General features: G+C 38.5%; 1 protein-coding gene across 3 annotated transcripts; it reads right to left on the bottom strand.

The window, feature by feature from the left end:
* Window positions 1–4,560: 4,560 nt before the first annotated feature.
* Window positions 4,561–10,088, bottom strand: LOC141789274 (uncharacterized). Of its 3 annotated transcripts, XM_074668646.1 has the most exons (13): window positions 9,924–10,088; window positions 9,206–9,386; window positions 8,945–9,084; window positions 8,552–8,646; window positions 8,179–8,431; window positions 8,020–8,070; window positions 7,863–7,925; window positions 7,486–7,569; window positions 7,275–7,366; window positions 5,952–6,010; window positions 5,591–5,755; window positions 5,462–5,502; window positions 4,561–5,354 (listed from the first exon to the last, which is right to left on the bottom strand). In XM_074668646.1, exons 1-13 carry the CDS (start codon window positions 9,933–9,935, stop codon window positions 5,247–5,249), a joined length of 1,344 nt encoding a protein of 447 aa, XP_074524747.1. In that variant the 5' UTR covers window positions 9,936–10,088; the 3' UTR covers window positions 4,561–5,246. The 3 variants fall into 3 exon arrangements, with proteins under 3 accessions (XP_074524747.1, XP_074524746.1, XP_074524748.1); XM_074668645.1 differs by having other exon boundaries at window positions 4,561–5,502; XM_074668647.1 differs by having other exon boundaries at window positions 4,561–5,502; window positions 9,206–9,345.
* Window positions 10,089–10,634: the final 546 nt, after the last annotated feature.

Raw genomic sequence — 10,634 nt, 5'->3', positions numbered from 1 at the left:
GCTAGCTGCCTCATGGGACGGATCCAGCCCTACCAGTTTGATCCAGAAACTGACTCTGAGTCAGACACTGAAAGGGCTCAGCCTTGTTCCTCACAGTTTCCATCAGTAACTTTAGTTTTGGAATGACAAGTGTGCATGCGCACAAAAAATGAAAGCTGACGCATTTCCTCCGTCTGAGCCAGCTGCTCCCTTCTCTCAGGAGAAAACAACCAACGTCCCGGAAAAAGAAACGCGCTAACGGCGCTCATTTTTGGAGTCCCTCGGTCCATGTCCTTCGCCACACACAAACGTAACCCCAGTCCTTGTCATAGCTTGGTGCGCATAAATGTTACCATAAAGCTGTGTTTTCAGATGGACTCAGCCCAGAGAATGAGGCGAAACCATGCCGTGATTACATACAGGGCCACAAAATGCATTTAATTGCCCAAATTTACAATATTTATGACATAAGCACACACTTACGCTTTCTGACGGGCACGTAATGCCAGTGGCGGAGATGATAGCACCTGCTGTCGGCGGAATGGAGAGAGTCGGTGGCGGGGAGATACTGCCGGTAGCGGAGAACATAGCACCTGCTGCAGGCAGGGTGCAGAGGGTCCGCGGCGGGCACGTAATGCCGGTGGCCGTGATGTTGGCACTGTAGACTGTAAAAAAAAATGGACGGCCGCTTGTTCGGCTCGAAGTGAGGTCTCCACAAAAACTGCTCCCCCTGGTGGCTGGCTGCAGTATAGGTTTAAATACGTCTTTCCAGCCATTCCAGATGGGCTGTGGTCAAACTTTAAAAAATTATTACACCTCGTAGAAATGTTTCTCACGTCCTATTTTTGTGGTGATTTGAAGATATTATTTGGCGGTCTTGTATCCAAGTCCTCTTTTTTCTGAAAAGTTTCGTTTTCATTAGTCATACAAGGTTAAAAACGAGGCTTGACATACCGTTTAACGATGATTGACAGCTGCCGTTCTGGTGTATTTTTTTCGGGGATTGTAAAATATGTTGGGAGGGAGAGTCAAGAAGTGATAAGACTCTTGAAAGAAAAAATATATATATTTTTTTGTCACCCAGCTCCACTCAGATTCTCCCAGAATCCCTCATCCTCTCTACTGCGCAGACTCTGGCTCCTAACTGCTACAATGGAGGCGCCTGAGATGGCGGTATCTTGGCTTCAAAACCGTACAATGATAAACGGTGCAGCCACGCTGTCTACTTTATATATGGTTGTCTATTGTTGGCACCTGGCGTAGGTGGGATGGGAGGATCCGGCAGTGAAGAGTCGGTTCAGTCCAGTTCAGCCCCGCTGACCAGTGTCAGTGGACTTTTCAGAAATACAGACTTTACCTGCTGATAGTTGCTGTAACTATCAGCAGGTAAAGTGGACACTGCAGACAAGGGTGTTGGTGGTGATTTTGAACTCCCCACAGCTCCTCTTCACAAAATCGATCCACCGTTTCCATAGGAAACTGAAATAAGCCAACCGAGCCCATACCCTGCACTGTCACACTGTGGCATCCAGAAAAAATGCACGAGCAGCGTGGAGGTGACATGCCTGGTTGGCTGACTGGTTAGCTAGCTGCAAACTGTCGTAGGAGACGGCCCATTAAATCCTGAACAAAGAAACTAAGCAACAGAAATAAGTTTGTGAAGCCTAGCTCCACAATTAAACTCTAAATGGTGGAATGGCTTTTATATGTTGTAAGGAACTTTATTTTGGACCTACTAAAGGTGTTTAGAAGAAAACGTCTGATTTTGCTTTACACTGCCTTTAATGATTGATTTTCATTAATGTGACCTTTTCGATTAGTTTTTTTGTTAGTTAATGCCATACCTGTATAATCATCAAATAATCTGGTTACCAACCCAATGTACTGATGATGACTATTCCTGATGAGTCAGAATTTGAGTGAAATCAGACAGTTGGGAACTCAACTCTTTGTTTATGAAAAGCTCCTAAGTGTCCATTAAACTTAAACAAATTGGCACTGTCTGTATATTAAATGAACAAGGCTCCTCTGTCTGTTTCTATTTTGAGAAGTGAAACCAAAACATCACCATGGTGGTTATTTTTCCAAAGAAGCCAAGGCATGTGCAGGTGATTCAGCAGGTTGAGCCAGGACTGAGGTCACACCTTTTATTCTAACAAAAACATACATGAAACTTAAACTAAATGTTAGAGTTGTGAAATATGTACTTCACAATTTTAGTTAAAAAAATTTAAATTTAAAAATCTGGAATTTTAAAATGACTAAAAAAAAGCTTGTATTGTACTACAAATTTAGCTTGAATTATTATTTTTGAAACTCTTTATTTAAGTTTTTTTTTTAGCAGTTTCATTTTTTGTTAAAGTAGTTGTCCGTCAATACAGTTTTCCAAATCCAAATAAATGAAAATACACAATTCCTAGTGCCCTGGTCGGTGCACCAGAGATTAAAATGTCTGGACACTCCCCTGCTTGTCAGAGTGTTCTTCATTGCAGGTAGTCAAGTTATGCTGCCCTGCTCATCAAAGGATGGATTTATGCCAATCAGAGGGTTCAGTTCATAATGTAGAGGGAGTTACAGTGAAAAAATGAGTTTTCCCCCAAACAACTTCTTAAGCTTTTATGGTCGTATCTCGCGTGAATTGTTTTCATGCTGAAAACTTGACTTGTGGTAACACACATGATAAGTAACTTAAATCTGATTACTGGTTTGAAATAGTAACACGTTAGATTGCTCATTATAAAAAAAGTGATCATATTAGAGTCACGTGTTACTGGCATCACTATTGTGAAGTAATGTGTGAATCCTACACAATTGCTGTTCATCTAATCTTGATTTTCTGTTATTAGTGACTATCTCTTTCTTCACATGCAAGATTGAAAATATTAAAAAAAAAGGTATCTTGCTTTAAAAACAGCCAAGAGTGCAAGCTCTTTTAAGCTTTGTTTTTGCTTGAGATTTTGCATACTTTTGATGTATTTGTAATTGTTTGTTATTTTTGACAGCTGCAGGCCATCTATAAATTGTTCACTGCAAAACTCTTAATTTACATATATTAAAACTCTGCTGTTTAAGCTCAAATGAAAGTTCTCACAAAGTGATTTCAACTTTAGAAATATTTTAAGGAAACAGTAATCAGCATTTAATAAAATCTGCTTCAACTTGCTGAGTAAAAAAAAAAAAGAAAAAAAAACCAGAAAGGCTTGATACCACTCACTGTAGTGCCTTCACCTTGAAACATTTTAATTCTTTATAGAATATGTGCTAAATCTTTAATAAAGATTGTTTTTACAAGGGGTGAATGTGACACAACTCATGGTTTGATTTACTTTCAGCGTGCTCTGCTGAAGAATAATCACCTGCTCTTCATGGTTCATACTGCCGTAACCAGGAAGTAACTCAACAACACAGCACCATTTTGTCCAATAAGGAAGTAGTGTAGTCCAAACACCTTTTACATATGATGATTGCCTTTGCTATACTTTCTTCAATGATTTGCCTGAGTTTTCAATAGAAATAGGTATGAGACTGAAGGGTGTGAAATGTGCCCTGTGCTTTTTTAGAAAAGAAGCATCAAAGACAAAATGAATCAGGTGCGTCTGCATTTCTGCTTTCTTTTAACACAAAAAGGAAATTGCAGCAGGTTTAGTCATTTTCTGTGATTGAAAGTCATGCACCTATATCCTGGCAGCAGTCTGGTGATCAGGTGAGTCATCAACCTGTTTACTGACACACTGCAAACTTGGTGGACAGCTCCCATCTTAGGAATCATAAAGTCATAACTCCTTTATGACTTGACCTCACCTTGGAGTAACTGTAGCATAAAAAGCCTTTTTTTTTGAAACCACAGTGCTTGTTTTGCACAATAAGAAAATGATGTGGTTTAGAAATTATGCACAGAAACAGAGCAAACATTGACACAACTTTGAATTGGGAATGAACATTTCTCTTTGTTTAACAATAGTTCTACCTTTGTCACATTTTGCACCCATTATTTTTTCCTCTTGAGCATGTTAAAAATAAAGACCTCAACTCAAGAATCTTGATTAAAACAAGAGAACATAAAGAAACATTTTTTGAGACAGACAGTGGCCAGTTGAATTGAAGTCAGCAATATTATATAAACTCAGTGACCTGTTAGTGTGCTGGAAAATTATCTGAGCTATTTTTTTCCCCCTATAAGAGCAGCCCACCCCCACAGTAACTCACATAAGCCATGATCACATCACTAAAAAATGCTCTCATGGTGGTGCTTGGTGCAGAGAGATATGTCACATGTCAAAGCAGAACTTCAACAAACATTTAAATGTTATCTGATCTACTCTATCAAACTTCTATGGAAAACATAAAGACGTGCCGGGGCGTTTGAGCAGAAACACTTCCCTACAGTGGGTTATAAAAAAAAAAAAGGAGGGCCAGCATGTAGACTGTTTATAAAATGAATAAACAAAGAACAGAAAGGGAAGTGATATAACGAAGAGTCGCTGAACTACCCTGAAAACTTAATGCAATAGCAGGTCTCACATGAAATCACAGGGAGGACAAAAAAGTGAACTTAAGAGAACACAAAGGTTGTGTTAGGTAAGGTTGCTTTATTTTTTTTCCCCATAGTTCGGTTTGTTTTGCAGCAAGATGATGACATTAACTTACAAAACAACGTTAACATGAATCCATGCCAATCAGCCAGAATGACAGACTACTTAAACACAAACACATGATTAAAAAGGGTTGTTTGGAACGACAATGAATGGCACAAGAAAAGACAAAGAAATGAATTACACCACTGTTTTCATGCCACATTTCTCTTAATCTTTTTTTCAAAGCTGTGGTGCAACACACAAAGTGTGATGCAAGAGGGAAAAAAAGCTCTGTTTACATAACCAATAAACATTTGAAATACTTAACCATAGCTTTTGAAATAAATGGACAACTGTGCTTCAAGTATGCAGGTTTAAAAATATTCATTTTTCATTGTATCACAGCACTCTTCTGATACCACTGTTAAAAAATTAAAATACACGTTGTTGGTGGAAAAACTCAGAGAGCTGACATTTGATGTCTTTGGTGTAAAAAAAAATCCACTGACATTATATGTGCAGTGTTGTTGCTGTTATTGATAGTACATGTTACTTAATACTTTAATTAAAACCGGTTGATTTTTTTTTTTTTTTTTTTTTTTTGGCATGCTGTCTGATGAGAAATCATTACCAGTTTTGCAAAGAGCATTAAAAACATTCAAATGCTGTCAAGGTAAAGGCACACCTTTGCTGCTACTCTTCTGGAGGCTGGAAAATACCACCAATGAGAGCTGCAGCAAAAGCAGCAGTCCCAACTATAAAGATACATGAAATCACAAGAACACCTGTAGGGATCCTCCTCTGAAAGATGAAAACAGACAGGAATTTGACTTTCTATTGATGATGTGGAGCTGACAAAAGGATACAGAGAAGTAACAAAGCGTGTCATTAATTGGACCAGATCTCACCTTTTTCCTTCCACCTTTGGGGGCAGCGCTCACAGAACGCACTGTGACGGGAAACACATACTTTAAATATTCTGCTATATATTTTGTGCTATTTTTTTAACCCACTTCATATCATATCATATCATTCACCTTCTTTTCTGCTCCGTAGAATGACGTGCTTCTGAGTTGTCATTACAAAAATCCAAACCACAAACAGTAGCATCCACGCCGTGTATGCGATCAACACCCACAGAGGCCATGGTGCTCTGCTGTGTCTGTCGGTTATGTCCAAGAAACCGATATAGATGAAAGCAACTGTGTGATAGAAAGAAGTGTTTTAGACAGATCAACAGATGAACAATGCTGAAACAATAAAAACTGTTACATTCACATGCTTTTGAGTCTTCATACAAAAAGCTACAGCAAAGAAAACTGGGATTTGATCATAACTGTAACATAAAATATCACATGGCCATTATTCCCCCCAAATGCCACATTATTTTCGCCTTACTTGAACAAGTCACATGGATGACAGAACACACTTTGGCACCAAGGTCACAGATGTGCTTTCTTGAACGGCACAAAGAGAAACAAATTAAAACAAAAATGAGGAACTTGTGTGATAAGGAAAAAGTGAAGTGCCCAGTAAAGGATATCCCATACTTTATGACCCTCATACTCCAATCACCTGAGCGTAAAGATAGATGAGGACTGCTTGGCTGAGTTATCAAGGGGTACACCCAACTTCTCAAGTGTTTCATAAAGTTAAACCTATAGGTTAGTTTGGATTATTATAGACTCTAATCCCCCTGAACCCCAATTTTCATGGTGTGAAATTTAAGAAAAGAATCTGAAGCAAGATGTTAAAACAGTACAGGTGAGGAAGAATTGGGGTGAGAGGCTTTTTTGGGTGGACACTCACCTTCACCAGTCAGTGGACATGCTCCTTACTTTCCAGTTTAAAATTAAAAATAGGTTGTGAGGAAAAAAAAGGTATTTGTAGTTATCTCTTACTTATCTCTCACTTTTAATCACTCCCTGTAAAACCCTTTTTCTGCCCCTGTCCATGTTTTCTCAAATCTTTTAGAAATTAGAATGTTGATCATGCTACAAAACCTCAACATCCTTCATCACAGCTTACAGCCTGTTAATCAGCTCAGTTGTGCCTCTCATTGTGTAAATATGTAATTTCAACATCTTCCAAACTATGGAGCTGTGGGAAAAAGTCACCTGTGCCATTTGAAAAATTAGCTAAAGACCAAAGCGACCAGAGGTTGGTGCTCCCTCTGGACAGGTGTCTGTTCATGAAGTAGTCCGTCATCTTTTAGACAGTTTTATTAGATATTGCTTGTTGCACTGCTCCTGTGTTTGCTTCAAATATTTAACAGCAAATGTAAAGTGTGTTGCACCTCATTCTGGTTGGAAATGTTGTTGTAACCCAAGATGTGTTCGGCTTAATTTTACAAAACTAATTTTTATGTTTTACATGATACGAAATATGCAAGTATTTTTTATTGTTTTATGTATGAGTGCACAAAAAGCTACCAAAAACAATAAAACTGTCCTTATCACTCAATAAATCTGAGTCCCTCTCATCATCCTGTCTGAGTCCAGTCCTAGTTCAGTCACAAGTACTACAACACTGTCTTTAACCTGTCTCCTTTACATTTCTCCCCCTCACAGACAAACACAAAAGCTGCTACCTTTTCCAATTCACATCCTAAGTTCAAGTCATTAATTTCTACAACTTGGCTTTTCTGAAAAAAAAAAAAAAAAAAAAAAAACAGTTTTGCACAAAGTGTAGATGTGTTGATTGTTCATAGGTTGAACTCACAGCTCATGACTTGGTCCTAGTGGCAGAGAGACAATTGCTATCTCCAAAATAGTCAAGATGAGTGCCACACTCACCAGAGCAATAAGAGCAGCCTTAACAAAGACAAACACAAGAAGACATGCATACCGGCATCAGGAAATGGTAAAACAACTTTAGGACTACTCAGAAATTCAAAGATGTGGAAAGATGTACACAAGTTTTAATTACTCACATGTGTGGGATCAGATGCAATTTCCAAGCCTAATGCAGTTATTTCCATTGCTCCAGAAAGCACGAGGCATAATAGAATTGAAATCTGAAAAAAGCAGTTTCAGTTACCTCAGAGACTTTGAGTTCAGATGAATTTACTTAAACCCAGTTAAATAATAATAAAATTTAATCTCACAATGAGAAACCGCATAGGCTATTGCTGCTAATTTGTAATTTTGTTACTGGTCGGTCTGATATGACTAAAATTTCATGAACTAATATGACAAATGGCTGCCCATGCATGAAGAATCTCAAAGAAAACAACACAAAATGTGTGAGGAGGGGAACTACTTACTGATACCATGGCATGTCTCAACCTACCGTCCCATAGTGACTTACTCTTTCAAGACGACGGAACAGGTGGCTGTTGATGGTGCAAAACATGATTATGTTGGGCAGCTCCTGAAAGAAGAAAAATGTGAGGGAAAAATAAATGCCTTGTTTGACTCTTCTTCTGTTCGACAACATCAATAAAATGAGTATATCACAACCCAACCATTTTCAGAACCGGCAGAGCACTTTCAGCCTCCATCATTGTAGTGGCTATCTGGGAAGGAATCAAGAAAAAAAAGAAGGAGTAAAAACTGTGTCAAAACAATGTCAAAATTGTCATCAGATCAACTATGGTTTCCTGTCATACATAATTCATCCATACCTCTGTAAAATTTCGTGTCAGTGGCTGTGGACTCAGTGTAGTCTTTGGCTGTGTCGTACGCTGTGTAGTCTTTGGCTGTGTTATACGCGGTGTAGTCTTTGACTGTGTCATAAGCGGTGTAGTCTCCGGTTGTGTACTTCTTTGCGCTGTGGTTGGCGGTGTAGTACTTGGTGCAGCTGTAGTTGTTGATTCATTCATGATACGTTTTGTGACATTAACCCAGAACACATCAAAATACCTCACAAATGTGGCTCTGCAACAGATTGACACAAACAGTATTTTAAGGTTGATAATTTTCCATCAGTTATTAGTATTGAATGCGACCAGACTAGATGAGTTTCTTCACTTTTTAATCTCTACAAAGTTAAAGTACCGCAAATCAATATTTCTATTGTGATTTTGAGGTGGTGTCCATGTAACCTCAAGGGATGTCTTGGGCTGATTGTTTGCTTGACTGACAGCTGAGGCCTGAAAACAACAACAGAAGTTAATCACATCCACAAGATAACTTAAGAAAGTTTGACCTCCGATGTTTGATTAACCATCAAATTTCATTTTAAGTGTCTTCATTTAAAGCTCATGTGAGGAGATTTTAGCTTGCAATGAAACATCTTGTTGTAAATACTGATGTCCTCTACATAGCATACAATAATAATCAAGACCAACAGTGAGAGGATCATCAAAATCAATCCAAATCAAAGTTTTCTCATGAGAGCTCTGAATGAATGTGGAATTGCATTAAATATACAGTTGATCAGTTACTTACAACAGATTGGTCACAGGTCAGAAGAGTGATTGGGTTTGAACCAATCGAGGAAAATTGTCCAACTGGTTTTGTTTCACCTTCTTCTCGAGCGTCCATCATGAATCCTGAAAATGAAACTGAGCCTGTGCTGCGCAGAGAGACTGAAGAACAGCAGTGGAGGAAAAAATATTGTGGACAGACGTGTTAGAATCCTCGCAGTTATAAGGAATGACTATAGCAACAAGCACTCTCATAAAAAACTGGGTCAAAAACTCTCTGTACCTGTATAAGTATCTCCATCATTGTCTTGTTGGAAAGAGATCTCAAAGGGGGCTCCAGTTTTTTGAGGTTCATATGAGTCATGCTGGGGTAACAACGATCCACACGACTGTGGGAAGCCACCACTCGCAAAACCATGCACACTTAAGATGACATTAAGACCAGTGAAAATCCACAACCACATCTGTAAAGCATATGAAGTAACATCGGTGAATACAAATGATCTAAATGTGGCTCATTAAGTCTGTTATTTACGCTCGCTTAGGATCAATAACCTTTTTCAGAGTAATTTAGCTCTGGCACCAGAGTATGTGTTTATTTTCTTCTTTTAACACTACTGAAGGCTTCTGTCTGCTTGCTGTCTGTATAGGAACTAAATCTTACAATGGATTTGGTTGAGTATGCTGCAGCTGTGAGTGTGTTTAAAGTTGTCGCCGTGGTTTAACAGGACCTTACTAACGGGAGTAAACAGCACTAAAGCCATCATTACAAGTTAACCTTTTATTGTCCCTGTTAGATTAAAAAGAGCTCTTTGTTGCTTCACATGGGATATGACATATTTTTCAGTGATTTTTTTAAGAACAAGAAAAGTTTCAACAAGCTTAAACCTAACGTTAAGCAATCAATATTGCAAAATGAGAACACTTGTGTTTTTTCAGTCTGAGTTTAGAGTCTTGGTATTCACCTAGTCGACACATAGTGAACAAAGATTTTCTCTTACCTCAAAAAACATGGCAACAACATGCCCAACCCAACACAAATGTTTCCTGTAGACTTAAAGTTGAAACTGAGGGGTGAAAAATCTTTCTGATGCTGGTGAATGAAGAAGAAATAGTCCTTCAGAGTCTTTACAAAAAGGATCCTCTTTCTAGTAAGACAAACACCGTGTGCTAGATAGCAGAGCAACAGCCCCACAGCCCGTACGAGGAAGTGGGTGAAGGCAAAACAAGTTCAAGCCCAGGTCTGCCTTCATGCACTGATGAAATGAAACTAAAAAAACACACCTTTTTCCTCTGAATTGACCCCTGCTTCAGGACACTGATCAAAGTCTGCACTGCCAGAAGAAAACAATTCCTTACCTTCCTTAAAAAGGAAAAAAAGCTTATTACCATTTATCCAAGTTTTTTCTATGTTATAATTTATATTTTATATCATGTTTTAATGTGTTTCTTAATGCCCAAAGAGCAGCCTTTGTTGTTAGATTAAATTATTGAGGCTAGAATGAGGCTGTAAATCTGTATGTTAAACATAATGATAAATCAGATAACAGGCTATCTTGTGTTCTCAAGGCGTGACCACCAGGTTTTAGCTCATTGTAAAGGCTGTGTGTTGGCTGACTGGCAGTCAATTCACAGATTTTGTCCTGTAGAGACTATCCAAACTCTCCAGGACCCTTTAGTGCTGGATCTGTATTACCTGTGGTATAGTTACT

Source organism: Halichoeres trimaculatus, unplaced genomic scaffold, assembly GCF_033239565.1.
Source record: "Halichoeres trimaculatus isolate MK-OKI-2021-1 unplaced genomic scaffold, fHalTri1.1 fHalTri1_scaffold_4, whole genome shotgun sequence".
Taxonomy (NCBI): domain Eukaryota; kingdom Metazoa; phylum Chordata; class Actinopteri; order Labriformes; family Labridae; genus Halichoeres; species Halichoeres trimaculatus.
The sequence above is the reverse complement of the archived record's forward strand: the minus strand, read 5'-3'. Positions and strand labels throughout refer to the sequence as shown.

Bases quoted from the DNA above. Each gene is read 5' to 3' on its own strand.
- LOC141789274 (XM_074668645.1), bottom strand. The intron at 8,432-8,551 runs GTACTTTAACTT...AATCTGTTGCAG, and splicing joins AATAGAAATATTGATTTGCG to AGCCACATTTGTGAGGTATT. The intron at 8,071-8,178 runs GTATGGATGAAT...ATTCCTTCCCAG, and splicing joins TGACACGAAATTTTACAGAG to ATAGCCACTACAATGATGGA.